The 16,106-nt window shown below is 43.2% G+C and overlaps 1 protein-coding gene across 1 annotated transcript; it reads right to left on the bottom strand.

Annotated features, from left to right (window-relative positions):
• Positions 1 to 224: 224 nt before the first annotated feature.
• On the bottom strand, positions 225 to 14,763 carry abcc12 (ATP-binding cassette, sub-family C (CFTR/MRP), member 12; the record flags this gene model as incomplete). The annotated part of the gene is made up of 30 exons (XM_084541889.1): positions 225 to 557; positions 633 to 797; positions 1,057 to 1,170; positions 1,990 to 2,068; positions 2,163 to 2,322; positions 2,586 to 2,775; positions 2,919 to 3,008; positions 3,094 to 3,283; positions 3,466 to 3,603; positions 3,750 to 3,976; positions 4,080 to 4,262; positions 4,380 to 4,483; positions 4,587 to 4,682; positions 4,812 to 4,862; positions 5,369 to 5,459; positions 5,598 to 5,732; positions 6,709 to 6,912; positions 8,947 to 9,019; positions 9,620 to 9,744; positions 9,902 to 9,973; positions 10,060 to 10,284; positions 10,775 to 10,882; positions 11,034 to 11,182; positions 11,375 to 11,522; positions 12,310 to 12,483; positions 12,708 to 12,944; positions 13,648 to 13,795; positions 14,001 to 14,153; positions 14,313 to 14,464; positions 14,677 to 14,763. 30 exons carry the CDS (start codon positions 14,761 to 14,763, stop codon positions 465 to 467), a joined length of 4,161 nt encoding a protein of 1,386 aa, XP_084398015.1. The 3' UTR covers positions 225 to 464.
• Between the last annotated feature and the right edge of the window lie 1,343 nt (positions 14,764 to 16,106).

Here is a 16,106-nt window from a genome sequence, read left to right as displayed (position 1 = left end):
TATTATATACAAAACTAATAAAGCCAATACTGTATTTAACACAGTTTTAAAATGCAAATTAAACACATTATGACCAAATCTTACAAATTTCCATTATTTATTACTATTCTTTGTGTCAGCAGTCAGTTAAGGCGTCACAGGTTGTATTTTCTTGCAAATGGATTACTGTACAACGTGTGATTTGGCAGAAAACAAAGACATAAAAAAATAAATAACTGTATTTTAAATATACATCACAGATTATGTTAACTCCAATGAAATGAAACATATGAAAGAACACGCATTTGTGACAGCAGATTTAACACACAAGTCCCATCTCTGCAGCTCAGTTGCACCTGATACATGCAACAGATTACGATGCACCGGTACTGATTAAAATATGGCGGAGTACATGGATAACTGTTATTACTGCGTGGCAGTGATTACAACATAGTGGCTCGCGGGTATCTCAGATCTTTTGTGGTTCACGTGTTCACAGTGTTAGCAGCAGTCAGGAGTGAGGAGAACAGAGAGTCTGGTCTCTGCTTCAGGACATCTGGGTGGTCCAACTCCGCCACCTGTTGGACAGAATACTCGTTAGGATTTGGGGTCGCACAAACGTCACCTTTGCACAATTCCTGTTCGTTTGCTACCTCTCCGTTGTCCATGACCAGAATGCGATCTGCGTTCACCACGGTGTTGATGCGATGTGCGATGGTGAGCATAGTGCAGTCGTGGAAGGCCTTTTTGATGGTGTTTTGGATCAGAGCGTCCGTCTCTGAGTCAATGGAGGCCGTGGCCTCATCCAGAATAATGATCTGCGGGTCAACGGGAAAGATGGTTACTGCAGACAAAGTGTCCGGTTTGAGAGGAGGAGGAGAGGTAAGATGGCAAACACATTTATAAAATCACCCAGCCCAAGCATGCAGCTACTATTAAGGTAGCAGATTACATTGATGCAGTATGTGGCATCAGTGTTGCAGCCATTTCACTGTGTTGTAGCATTAAAACTACGTGTAAATCAGTCTGAATCATTGCAGACATAGCAACATACTGTATGTGTACATGTGCACAGACCTTGGATTTACGCAGCAGTGCTCTAGCCATACACATCAGTTGTCGTTCGCCTACGGAGAAGTTCTCTCCATTCTGCATCACGCGTGCTTGTAACTTCCCCTCCAGCCTCAGGATCTGAGGAAACACAATCATATTAAAGCACTAATGCAGACAGAAATGCAGAAATCCAGTCCAACTCAGTTTATTTAAACGGGGAAACAAGAAGAGAATACAGATCTAGTAAGTTTGGCCCAGTATGGTGAAAGATAAAACTCCTGGCTTTATTCAGTTATTTTCAGCTAAGAAGAAACTATTACTACTAGCACAATTTCTGTTAATAAGATGTCTATTCAGATTTACACCGATCAGTCATAACATTAAAACCACTGACAGGAGAAGTGAATAACATTGACCATCTTGTGACAATTCAGTGTTCTGCTGGGAAACGTTTGGACCTGGCATTCATGTGGATGTTACTTAGACATGTACCACCCACCTAAACCAGACCTGGCACCCCCACCCCATAGCAATGACACTCCTTGATGGCAGCAGCCACAGTTTAGGAAGAATTCAGAAAATATGAAGAACAGCACAAGGTCTCCAAATTCACTAGATCCCAAACTCTGCGGGATGCACTGGAACAAGCCTGATCCACAGAGGCCCTTCTTCTCCACCCATAGGACCCAAAGGCCCACATTAACAACACTGTGTTGCCAGACACCACAGGACACCCTCAGAAGACCCATGTCCATTCTCTGATGAGTCACAACTGTTTTGGAGGCACAAGGGAGACCTACACAGTTTTTGGAAGGTGGTCATAATGTTATGCATGATCGGTGTTTATTGCTATTAACTGTCTTTGTGGTTGTATGCATGGTCTATAAACTCAAGGAGATCCAAACTAAGAGAAAAACGTATCAGCACAGTGTTACTGTATGGTGATTCATAACATACTGAGTCCTTCATGTAGGTCTTCTCCAGCGCTGTCCAGATCTCCTCATCAGTGTAGTTATCGAAGGGGTCTAGGTTGTACCTGGAGGCAAACACCCCATTGTCAAAGCCCCGGCACTGAGAACGGCGTGTGCATGTGTGTGAACATGAATCTTTGTAGAGTTAGCTTAAGTTACCTGACTGTACCAGAGAAAAGCACAGGGTCCTGGGGGATGATGGACAACTTGCTGCGCAGATCCTGCAGACCAATGGCTGTAATGTCCACGCCGTCGATCAGGATGGTTCCCGACGCTGGTTCCACTAGTCTGAATAGAGCCACTCCTAAAGAGGATTTCCCTACAGAGACAAAGCACAGAGTAGAGCAGCTGGATATTACACTATAACTGTTGTGACATTGTCAGAGCTACGTAAAAGTTGTTATTTGATCAGGACTAGACAAGACCAGATCAGGAGAAGTCAAGTTTCAGCTGTATGATAATCAGAAATGGTTTCAGTCATTCAATTATTTTAATATATCTATATTAACTGTCACTTACAGTGTACTCCATCTGAATGAAAAACAAAGCTATAATTAATATCTACTGGATTCAGGGACTTACCAGAGCCTGTCCTTCCCACAATCCCCAGCTTCTCTCCAGCAAGGATGGCGAAATCAAGCCCGTTCAGGACAATAGGTGTATTCTCCCTGTACCTCATCTTAAAGTCCTTGAAGGTGATGGCTCCGCCCTTTGGCCAGCCCTCTGGGATCTGAGTCCCCTTTGTGTGTCTTGGGGCCTCAGATTTGCAAACCTGAAAACACAACGTGTAGCAACTTTGATGCAAAAGGGAATCAGGAAGGATCTCAGACACAAAATATCTGAATAATAAAACTTTTTGGCCTTGGCCTCAAGAAGACCAGGACAGATGGACTGATAACAGGGGAGAAGTCTAACCGTGGTGTATTCTTGCACTCGCTCCACCGAGTTGAACCTCGCCTCCACTTCCGTTGACTGTCTCACAACATACTGTAGCAGGCCTGTCAACTGGGTGACATACAAACATACTGTGAACACATGGTTGCAAGTGGTTTTGAAAGAACAAACCAAACATTAGACTGTCCAGATTTACCTGTGTGGTGTAGGACAAGGCCAGGCCTTTCATGGCTGGACTGATGGTATCATTACTGATGAGCACTACAAAGAGTGCCACGGACAAGGACATGAGACAAGCCATGAAGTCCAGCCAGAAAGAAAGCCAACGGGTGCCAGATTGAAACAGTAAATAGTGATTGGAGTTTATATCATTCAGGTACTTGAACCTATAGTATGGAAAAAGACAAGCCACAGTAGTATGGACAATGATCAACAAAACGTTGCTTACAGTGCAGAGCAGTATCAGAAACACTGTTACTAGGACAACACCTGGTGCTGCTGCCCTGGATAGACATTAAGCAGAGAAGTACAGACGCTTTTTTTTGCTTAACGAACACAGGTGTCTTACAGTTTCATATGGCTGTCTCTTATGTCGTAGGCATGGATGGTGCTGAGGCCCTGCAGGGCAGAGGTGGTAAGAGAGATGCAGGGAGAGCGGCTGATGTTCTCCAACTTCTTCATCTGACGTATACTCCTCTGGAACACACTGCAGAAAAAAAAAAACACAACAGGCATCCAGCACGTCATGAACCTGAAGTTATTTCCATAGATGCCTAAATGGCATAATTTTCCTACAGTCGCCAAAGTAACTCGAAATTTGATCCCGTTTAGTCTTAACTGGTGTAAACTCACAAGAGAATGAGGGTAAACAAAGCTCCCATGAAGACCACCACCACCAGCATGGCGGGGAAGACAGCTGAGATGATGATAAGGGTGGCCGTGATGAGCAGGCTAAACTGTAAGAAAGGGTCCATGTGCAGGGGGAGCACAGTGTCCACCTCGTCTTGGTCTTTAGAAAAGCGGTTGAGAATGCGACCTGTCGGCGTTGTGTCGAAGAAGCTCATGGGACTGGAAACAATCTGTGAGAGAGAAGCAAAAAAAGACAAATGCCATCAGGCCGTATGTCAGATATGGTTGACAGGGCATACAGTAGATTGCTGGTGTTAGGACATTGCACAGTACCTTCTTGAACATGCTGTCGTGGAGTTTGCAGGAGGCCTTCAGCGTAACATGAGTGTAGACGAAGCATTTGGTGACGGCAAGTGCCACCATCACAATCACCATCATGCCATAAACCAGCTGGTAGAAATGCAGGTCTGGGTTTTTTGAGATGTCACCCTGGTCTGAAGATGTGCTATTTGATGACTGGGACAAAAATAAGAAAATGTATGATGTTGGTGCAGGCCAGGGTTGGAGAGAAGATTGATGCTGTCAAAATAAGAAACTGATTAAAGACGCAGAGAGAGAGAGGGAGATTCTCACCCCGTCCCCCTGTCCCAGCCAGTAGCTGAGCCACCAGTTACTGAAGGCTGTGGATCCAATCAACAGGACAATATTCAGGATGGCGAGGAAAGTCATGAAGTACCCTGCAGGAACACATTTAACCAAACTTAACCAACCGCTTGGTACATGTCTGGACGTACATGTCTTAAACTATACAAATGCTTGTGCACGTGTGTGGGATGAGACCTCCAGCCTTGCAGTACTGCTGGTAGACTCGCCAGGAGACGGCGCCTTCTGTGGAGGACTCTTGACTAACCAACTGATCACCAGTCTGGACAGGAGCTTAAGAGGAAGAAAAAATATACATCACACTACGCTCAAATGGAAGGTCTTACTTAAGACCTGAAGGGCCTGTGACCGGTTCTGTGCATGGATACCAACATCAGAATTTAAAGATTTTTCTAGACTTACACTTTGGGTCGGCTGAGTTTCCTTGGTCACCTTCATCTGACATGTCGAACGCTGGAAGGAAGCAAAGATGTTATTTTGCCGATCACAGTTGGCATACACTATCATTTCCTTACTGTTGCAATATCACCCACTGTGTGATCACTTCCAATGAACATGTAGAAATCTAGCTAGAAGTTATTACTTAGCTGATGATGCATTAGAGTGATACAGTATGAGGAATATCAAGTAGGGTGATTGGCGGAGGAGGTCCTGGTTCCTCTCAACATAGTCAAACTGGATACCTGTGTTGCAGGCCGCTCCCCATATCTCTCTCATTCCCCAACATTTCAAGCACTGGAAGGACTAAATAATGTACTACCAGTCCTGGCTGCCTGTTTGCTGCCTCGTCTTTTATTGATTTTCCAACCTCTTACAACCTCCTGGTTATACAATTGCTCTTTTACAAGCTTATAAGCTTTTCTGGTGACACTTTGCAATTTCACTTTGTGAACTGAGCCACAAATTATCCCATGAAACCAATAGGTTTTATGGGATAATCCAGGTCCAGGTTTCCATACCAGGGTTCACTATCCCGCTGTCTGCACGATGTCTGAGTTCGTCCTCTTTCAGCTGGGCAGCATCTTGTGTCGACTCCTCCTCCTCTTCTTTCTGACTCTGACAGTCAAGACAATCAAGTGTTACAGTCGATGTTAGCTTCAGACAAGCACGCTTGTGGAGCACTTTGTCCCTTTTTGTTTTAAAGCTAGTAAAACAATAAAGAATTGATGCGAAAGGTTAACAGCTTACTTCAGACTGCTCCATCTGGTAGTTGGTGATGAGCTGAGCGTAGCGTCCGTTAGCATTCATCAAGTCCTGGTGGTTTCCAGCCTCCAGGGCCTCCCCGTCCTCCAGAACCATTATGTCGTCACAGAACTCCAGATACTAGAAGACACAAGCAAGGACAACCATGTCCAGAGCTCTACAGTGGAGCGTTATGAGCAGTCATGTGCATTTGCCCATTCATGGATTTCATGGCATTTGAGAGACGCTGTTATCAGCAAAATGCCGGCTTACAGCGTTTTCAAATCATGATTAAGATAACACCATGATATGAAATGGCAGCAATCAGATACAGCTTCCTAATGACTGATTTACTTTTACTTAATCGCAGCAAGATGGTATAAATCATATACTCCTTCAAGAAGTTACGACTCTTGGCCGAGATATAGTCTGGCATGCAACATCCCATATACTAACAAGTAGTTGACTTTTCTTCTGGACATACAAATGACACATGACCTTTTAGTGATGAGCAGTGCGCCTCTTTTCTGAGAGCCGACTCTTTTGCCACGGCTCCCACAGAAGAGCCGGCTGTTTTGACTCCCAAACGGCTCTTTATTTAGTGTCGTTTATAGCCTAATATTTTAGCTCAACACAGCAAATACATATGGTTTGTGTGCTGATAAGCCCTTCTGGATTCAATGTTTTTACGAGAAGCTTAATAATTGTCTCATTTTGTGCAGCTATTCTCTTACAAAATCATTCTTACTTTTGTTTAAAACTTTAATGGTGCAAACAAATGAGCAAAACACTGCAATCAAATCCACACGAGCAAAGACAGAACTAAACTCAGTAAACTAACGGTCCTTGTGCAGGTTTGTGTATTTAAATTTCAGCCAAATGCTGCTTAGTTTACAGGTGTCAGTGTCTGACCACCTCTCTGCTGTCACATAATGGTATGATCCTAAGTCCTCACATCTAATTGGCCATATGGCGTGCCCATCAAAACAAAGTCCTGCCCCCGTCCTTACGCGAGCATCGATGAATGAGCAAGTGTAAACCCAAGCTGTATTCTTTCTGCAACATTTCAGTCCACATTGTTTCTGCTGAAGAAAAACGCAGGGTTTTAGTTTCCTACCTGGAGCTGGTGTGTCACCAGAATGACAGATTTTCCTTTGAGCTGCTTCTTTAAGCATTCTTCAAAAATGTGTTTCCCCACATGGGCATCAACAGCAGATAGTGGATCATCAAGAAGGAAGATGTCCTTGTTGGAATAGACAGCTCTGGCCAGGCTGATCCTCTGCTTCTGCCCCCCTGACAGATTCAGGCCCCGCTCTCCGATCTGTCAACAAAACAGCAGAAAGCTCCTGAGACCATGAGGCACAGGGTCTAGTACCTCAGTACTAGTACCCACTGTCCCCCTGTTGACTAAATATTAAATATCTATTAAATGTATAACTTTATGTACTTTATATAGTTTTTATTTACTTTGTGTCCTGTTTCTACAGTTTTTTATTGTGTTTATAGGCCTTGTGTCTTTTACCATTGACCTTTGCTGAACATTTTCCTGGCTGGTATATACCATATGTGTTTGTACAGCATGTGATTGGTTGGCCTGATGCCACATGACCAAGCCCAGTTTGCAAGTACCCTACTGGCTCATATGTGCAAGTACATGGTTGTTTACTTTATTTAAAATGTTTTTTGAAGTGTTTCTTGTCGACTCTGATGAATGCCATGAACCGAAACGCATCGGTCTAATAAATTTATTTCATATACTAAGTGTTGCTGGAGTCTTTTCCTCCTCCACACACCAGGGCAGTAGGTGAAGTCTGAAGTCACCCCCACCCACTGGTTCAGGTACGTGGACAACACTTGGGTAAAAATCAAGACACAGGAGGTGGAATCTTTCACACAGCACATCAATTCATTGGACAGCAACATCAAGCTCACTCGTGAGGACATCAGCGGAGATAGTTTGGCCTTCCTGGATTGTCTGGTGCACGTGGAAGAAGACCGAAGCCTCAGCATTGAAGTATATAGGAAACCCACTCACACTGATCAGCATTTATTATTTGACTCCCACCGCCCCCTGGAACACAAACTAGTGGTCACCAGGACTCTTCAGCACAGAGCACAGACTGTACCCACCAGACTGGATGGGAAGGACAAGGTGCAGAAACACATAATTCAAGACAACTGGGCCTTTATCAAAGGCTCAAAAAGATATCCCAAAAAGGACAGAGGGGAAGAGGACAACAAAAGGAGGAACGTCGTCATCCCCTACGTGGCTGGGGTGTCGGAGAAGCTCAGGAGAATTTTCAGGAAACATCGCATTCCAGTTTATTTCAAACCAGGGAATACACTTGGGCAAAAACTGGTCCACCCTAAAGTCAAAACACCCAGACAGAAACAGAGTAATGTGGTGTATGCTGTTCAGTGCATTGAGGAGTGTACAGACTAGTACATTGAGGAAACCAAACAACCCATCCACAAACACATGTACCAACACAGGAGAGCCAGCTCATCAGAAAACAATTCAGCGGTCCACCTACACCTGAGGGACAAAGGACACTCCTTTGAAGATAACAACGTCCAAATCTTAGCCAGAGAAGACCGATGGTTTGAAAGAGGAGTAAAGGAAGCCATCTACGTCAGACTGGAAAACCCTTCTCTGAACAGAGGAGGTGGACTGAGATTTAATCTGCCATCTATTTACAATACAGTTTTAACTTCTGTCTCCAAGAGGTTTCAACCCCATTCACATCTTGACACTGGAGCCTCTGACGGACAAGGGCCGTTAGAGCACCATTCATAGGGAAAAGGACAAAACCGTCCCCTCAACGCCAGGTACAGTAAGTACCTAATCATTAGCTGCATCGGTTTCTTCCTATTTAAACCTCAAACTTCCCAGCAGTCAACTAGAACTGAAGAAACTATTCGGATGAGTTGTGAAACATCTCCTCAAAAAACTCTACAAGTCCAGTTGTCTTTTTTTAAACCTTTTTGAATATATCTGAAATTACAAACAATACTCCGCCTGTGACTCCAGCTTAAAGACCTTGTGCAATTATAATAAGAAATCTGATTAGCCTTATTTTTCCCCAAAAAGACTACTTCCCCAAAGCGAGTGTTTCAATTGTCCAAATAGACGTAATTTTTAAACTAATACTGCACATACTCATAAAGTATTAAGTGATTTAATGACCAGTGTAGCAATATAAGGAGAGACAAGCCAAGTCCCAGTTTAGTTCTCACATTAATCTGACTCTTTATGGTTCTTCTACTAGATGTAATTAGGACATTTATGAATTGCACTCAAAGAGGCTTTAACATTGTCCATTTAGGGAGAGAGAGAGTGAGAGAGAGTGCCTACCTCAGTTTGATCACCATATGGCAGGATATTCAGGTCAGGTCTGAGACTACACACGTCCAAAACTCTGTCGTATCTGTGGAGCATGAATCATTTAATTCAGCTGGCAATAAAAAATTAAAATAAATGCATCACAGACAGTGAAACAGTCTAATGAGTCCAACATTAACCCGTGCTGTATAAAGATAAACAGTCTTTTCATTTAACTCCTGAGCAGTAAAAGCGCATCCAAATAGTTTTGCTCTGCAGACACGCGTTATAGCCCCAGGGTGGTTTTACGAGAAGTTATGAGACAGCAAATTCACTCTATAAAGTCTACACTGGGACACAGGTCAGGAGCGTCACTCCTCACCATCCTTGGCAGCCAATGATCATCCTATCAGATAGCCGAGATGACCTCTGTCCTTGTTTGACTACTTTGCCAGATGCAGGTTCACAGAGATAAACAGAACTTTCTCTGGGTTAAACATTTTTCTGTGATACAACCTCAAAAGAACAATGTATTCAAAACTGTTGGCTTGGCCTTGCTTTCATAGTCTTTGTTAGGGTAGTATTGAGGAGCAGAGGTAACCTATTAACATCATATATGGCGTCGCCTTGGTTAATAATGTATCTTTGTTTATTTGCAGCTTAGTTACGTGGGACCACAGTTTACATGAGTTAAATAAGTAATTACTTGGCCTGGTCAAAAGGTTCTCCCAGCAGGATGTTTTCTTGAACAGTTCCATGGAAAATCCAGGCTTGCTGGGAAACATAGGCAAAGGTCCCATCCGCGGTGATGGATCCCTCGTGAAGGTGCATCTACACAATAAGAAACGAGCAGATGGTAATGAGAACAAGAACACGTTATGTTTGAATCACCGAGTGGCAGACAATGAAACATTAAGGATATCCTGTTGAAGGCCAGCAGACACAGGTTACTGAAAATAAGGACAGATACCTCAAAGGAGGAACCAACCTGTTCCAAAATGCTGGAAATCAGTGACGTCTTTCCGCTTCCAACGTTCCCGCAGACACCGAGCAGGTTGCCCTTCAGGAAACAACGGAGAGATTAATGGTTGACATTTAAGCAGAGTCTATACGACTAAATCACTCCTTATCAGAGGTAAAGCACACCTTAGGCAGTGTGAAGGAGATGTTTCTCAGGGCTGGTAATCCTTCAGTCTTTACATTCTCCGACGTCTTGGGCTCCTCCAACCTAGTGGGTGAGCTGGGGGGCGGGGGGTCTGGCTTGTTACCTGGTTTGGTCCAGGAAAGCGTAGCGTTTTTCATCACAATAGCTGAGTCACTGTCTTTTGTTTGGATCAGGTAGGGCTCTGGATTCTGGATCAGCAATATATTCTGAAACAGCAGTATACTGTATTAATAAGCTTGTCTGTTTTGTACCGGGATTTTACAATTGAACCAGGTTCACATGTACAAATCATTAATCGTGTCAGGGTTCTTTCACACATAGAATTTGATCTGATTCAGAAGTGTATATTATATTGTTATATTATGTTACAATTTTGCATTCTACTTTGATTCAGTTCAAGCTCACAGAGTAACGGCCTCAACACCTAGCGCTCGTAAACTGTGATTATGATCATAATTTTGCGGGAAATTTGGATTTCAGGAAGTAATTGAAACGACGGTGGAGGATAAGCCGTGACTGCAGGCATTGGTATTTATAACTGTATTCTCACTGCAACCAAATTGATGCAAATAAACCGACCATGAGGGTCGACCAATGAGCAGAGCAACCAGCTAGGTGGGAAAGAACCCTTAAAAGCTGTCTTACTACTAATTAGTTCTTGACAAAACTGCTGATCAATCAAAATGAAGAGTTTACCCTTAACCGCTTTACGGACACAGAAGCATCAGCCAGAGCCTTCACACTCAGGGGCAGAATAGCAAGGCAGAACCTCATGGAGTTGAAGATGCCAATAGTGCTGAAGGCCTGGTAATGGCAGAGAATGAAAAATACATATATAAAACTCCACAACCACACAGTCATAGGTGAACCCTTGCAGGATAAAACAGTGGACAAAACATTAAAATAATCAGTTAATCGTGTTTTATGTGTCAGACACAAGGCCAATGGTACTCACATCAGACGAGTTTAGTGGTAAGCCCAACAAAGTGTGCACCAGGAAGGTGCAAACAATGGCGATGGTAGGGAGGATGCTGCTAGAGCTGACGTTAGAGCTCTGGACGTAGCTGACCAGCTGTAGTTGTTTCCTTTCATTTTTCCTTAAGCCTACAAGAGAGGAAAAGGTTTCTATCTTTTGCAAAGTGCACTCACATTGCTGTGGCAGCTGCAGCCTCTGGTGCTTCTGGCAGCTTGACTACGCTAATGTTGGTCCCGTGTTTACACGAATGGAGCCTCTGATATCTGCTATAGTACATATACAGATTGAAAACACATCTAACAGGCAGCTGCCCGACTTGCCTGCGATCTTCTTCTCAAAGGAATCTTCCCAGGCGTACATCTTGATGAGCTTAATGCTGTTGAGAATCTCATGCATTGTGCGGACACGGCTGTCCGTAATCACTATGGCTTTCCATCTGAATAAGTTAATGAGCCTGGCCAAGAAAAGCTGCAAACAGAGACAAAACCAGTTTAAAAAAGAAAAAGGTGGCTATAGAAAATAAGTAGAAAAGGAGCAAATGTATTTAAATCAAGGTTACCAATGCTGTTCTGTTGCTTAAGGTAAAAGCTTTCTGAAGCTTCATAAAGCTTTATAGAATATTTATATATAGGCCTTTGGGTCCTATGGGTTGAGGGGAGGGGCCTCTGTGGATCAGGCTTGTTGCTTTGGGATCTAGGGAATTTGGAGGCCAGGTCAACACCTTGTGCTGTTTTTAATGTTTTTCTGAGTTGTTCCTAGACAGTTTTTGTGTCATTGCTATGGGGTGGGGGTGCCTGGTCTGGTCTAGGTGGGTGGTACATGCCTAAGTAACATCCACACGAATGCCAGGTCCAAACGTTTCCCAGCAGAACATTGGATTGTCACAAGATGATCAGTGTTATCTACTTCTCCTGTCAGTAGTTTTAATGTTGTGGCTGATCGGTGTATATGTAGTCAATTTTATGTGTATTGTGATCATGCTTAAGGACGGCCCAGTGGTACAGTGGTTAGCACTGTTGCCTCAAAGCAAGAAGGTTCTGCGTTCACACCCATTTGTAAGACATTGGCCAACACTGTGTTTGTACAAAACTTTCTCTTCATACCTAAATATTAAGTTACACCATGAACAATCCAACAGTTTCAATATTTGTATCTGCAACATTTTAGCTCCGAATGTGATGTGAATATGGACGAAGCTGCTTATTTTACACTGCTTGTAAAAAGTTATGTCTCTTTGTGAACAATGTGTACAGACCTGTATGGGCATAAATATGAGGAAGATGAAGACTCCGGTCAGTGCGGTGTAGCCCAAAACGTAGCACGCGTAGAAAACACACAAAATTAAGAGCACTGGGGAGGCAAACAAGAAGCTTGCGAACAGCACTGCCTCAAACAATTTGTGGCCATCGTTGGTCAAAACATTAATCATCTGCATGAGAGAAAGACAGACAGAGAGAGAGAGAGACAGAAAGAGAGGAATAATCAGAGAGAGACTGGACTGTAACAGTGAGCTGCTTATACAAGAGAGACTGTATTCCAAAAGAAATCTAAAACATATATACCACATATTACAAATGACGAGGGAAAGGATTCTTCTGTACAATTTGATAACTCCCTTGAAAACTAGCCTTATATGTGTAGCCCAACCTTTACCTCTCCCATTGAAATGTCGCCATGTGTCCGCAGAGAGATGGCTTTCTCAAAGCCCAGCGCAGCGAAGGAACCTTTCAGTCTGACTGCCGTACGCAGGTTTATTGCCCACATCAAGGATATTAGGAAAGCTTTGCAGCACTCTGAGGTGAACAGACCGAAGGCCATCCCGACGCCATGGGACACCGTTGACGTCTCGGACACTTCAATATAATTCAAGATCTCGTGAAGCACAACAGACTGATGAGACAGAGAGAAAGAGAACAAGTTAGACCGCTCTAGGACAACAGCTTCACATGGTATCGCAGAATCGTAGCAGATTTGAAGGATTTAGATGCATACAGTGTGTTTCTGGATGATTTTTGCAGCTTTTTCCGTCATTACTTAACGTTTTAGAGTCACAAAACCTATGTGGTGACTCAAACTCAAAAACTATACATTTGTAAAGCTTACTCAAGTAGCTAAATGTATTTACTTAAATTTTGTATTTAATTACAGCATTGAGGTGCCATATTTTCATTTTATGTCATGTTTCGTGTACTCCGTTATTTCAGAGCTAGGTTAACTTTACATTTCTGGTTCGGATTTTACCACAAGAGGAACTTTGCAATGTAAGATTAAACCAACAGTTTCCAATATTTTTTTGTATATGACCACTGATCACTGATCACTTGGCTGCACCTCGTGATGTTTAGATGAGGCACCTTCGCTGAAGTTGTCATGGCCTCCACAATGTGTGGTTATATTTCTGAGCAGGTACCCGGTGCACATCCGATACGAAGGCATGAATCTAGCTTGACTGAGGCTTTTTCTCAATTTCTATGTATATCCTGAACTGTAAACAGAAGATTTACCAGAAAATAACTCCTTACTTTCTGCCACTTTCTGCTAGATGAATGCTTTTACTAACAGAGGAAGCGCTGTAGCTTTTGACAGTACTCACCGGGCCCAGAAACACTGCAACCATGGCCAAGACGCCGGCTACGATAGACAGAATGAGCCTGGTTCTTTGAAAACGAATAATCACACGAATCAAAGAGGCTTTCTCCAGGCCCTTCTTTTCCACTTCCTCGTTCCAGAATCTCTGAAGCCTGCAAAAAAACAAAACAAATAAATTGGGCGACACTTGCAGAGAGCAGCTTGTTGTTCCAGCGATTCCAAACACCTTCCACGCGTTTGATTTTGGAATTTTTGTCTCAAATGTACAGTAGGTGTATTGAGGCTCAGAGACAGGCTGCAGCTGTGTCAACATACTGTCGGGAAATGTGGATCAGCGAGAAGAAGAGTTTTTCAGACCTTGCTCCACTCGTGTCAGCCACGTCCAAAGGAGACAGGGTGTGAGAGGACATGTCCAACTTATTCCTGAACATGGACCACATAAAAGGGGTCATCCAGGCAAAGGTTATGAAGGACAGGAAGCCTGCATTGTCCATAGGGTGGGAAGAAGCTCTGTGAAGGAAGAGATAGATAGATAGATAGATAGATAGATAGATAGATAGATAGATAGATAGATAGATAGATAGATAGATAGATAGATAGATTTAAGTGCATGTGTGCATATTTGAGTGCATTCATCATTCAAGTGTGTTGGAAATTGAGGAAACTGACTCGGATGAGGACCATCGGAAAGGCTTGAGGGTCTGTAGGCTCTGGTGGTATTTCCCAAATAAGGAAGGATATTTGACTTTACTGTGGTCCTCATCAATATGCTCTGGACCGAGGACCTCAGATCTAGTCCTCCATCGGTCGACATCTTCTGCCTAAAGTGTCAGAGGCGCAGAGACAGCATTAAAGACTCGGACAGAAGACAGAGTGTGTGTAGTTTCTTGTCGGCTGCTTCTCATGAAGTAGATCAAACACCATAACTAAAACACAGGATGCGGGCTTAACAATAGGAAAGGGAAAGACCTCATGCAGCAAAAGAAACACATGAAGCTTTTCTGGTGGAAGCTGCTGTTTGTTCTGTACTTACACAAGAGACTCTTCGAGTACCGTTCTCCTCCAAAGACTTCTCTGTGTTCATTTTGTCTTTTGAGCAACAAACAAGCAAAGTCACCATTACTGCTGATTGTACAATCATATCTCATTCAGTGCTACAATCTGAAGCGGTCTGACTCAAGCACTGCGCATCCTACGGCTTGCTGTAAGCGTCGGAATGCAATATGAAATGTTGCATGAGTTATAAATCTACCACACGGGTTTTACAATAGTCACAAGGTACTAACACATGGTGTTAACATGCTGACAGAAGTAGAAACCTGCGAGGAGCCCGGGAATCATTTAAAGCTCGTCTGGGGCCAAACGGTCTCTGAGTACAGCATTTCTTTCTTGCTTCATAACTAACATCTTTGAATACAATGAGTCAATGAATGACAGGGGTCCTCCTCATATGTGCCTCTCGTTTCCTTTGCCACTCTGTGTCAAAGTTCCTGCAGTCAAATATAATGCACATTCATGAAGATGAGCCTGTGTGACCTTTGCTACAGCCTGGCAAATTCATAATCGGCTGAGAAAGCTCACTATACTGTACTTATTCCGATTGTAGTCCAGATTGAAATACCTGTGTTGCATTACGAGAGCATGTCGGTGATAGACGGACTTGATACAATCTCAGCTACAACACAGACCATTAAGGGGACATCCAGCAAGGTGGCTATGACATAACATTTTTCCCCACAAGTCCTAAAAATGTGACAATGATCACTTGATGCTCAAAGGGTTCTGTAAACCGTATTGAGAGCTTCCCGTCTGCAGCACTTGTGAGATGCACCACAGCAGTAAGAATCAACGGGGACTAAGCACATATTTATAGCAGGTAGTGAAACAGATTATTTTAAAAGTTACCACCTAAAACTTGAAGCAATCGCCAACGTATGAATTAATAAAAAGCATGGAGTTAGGCTGTTATTCCAACATGCAATCAAGCTAAACTAGACCTCAGAAACTTGCTATTTAAGTTAATAATTCATACAAAAACAAATATATGATTGTTCAAATAAAACTGGAATGAATATAACTCAAAGAAATGTGATAAACATAAATCAAACTTAGAGAAACATTTTCTGTCTAGCAGAATAACCAAACACAACGATACCTCTGCCTGGAAGACAAGAACGTCGCACAGCCGCTGGTCAACACTGAACCTAGGGTAACAGTGGAGCCTTGCACAAGTGACTTTTATAGCGATCAAAGGTTGGCCTGTTCAGAGGTAAATGTCTCCCCCCTCCTTCACCAGAGGGTAATGTTGCTAAATCCAAAAAAAAGGTTTAAAAAGGCAACTGGACTTGTAGAGTTTGTTCAGAAGACGTTTCACCACTCATCCGAGTAGCTTCTTCAGTTCTGGTGGACTGGTGGGAAAACTGAGGTTCAAATAGGAACTCCTCCTGAAAAAACTTGCTTGTT

Source organism: Chelon labrosus (genome assembly GCF_963514085.1).
Source record: "Chelon labrosus genome assembly, chromosome: 3".
Classification (NCBI taxonomy): domain Eukaryota; kingdom Metazoa; phylum Chordata; class Actinopteri; order Mugiliformes; family Mugilidae; genus Chelon; species Chelon labrosus.
This window is presented reverse-complemented; position numbering and strand designations above follow the sequence as displayed.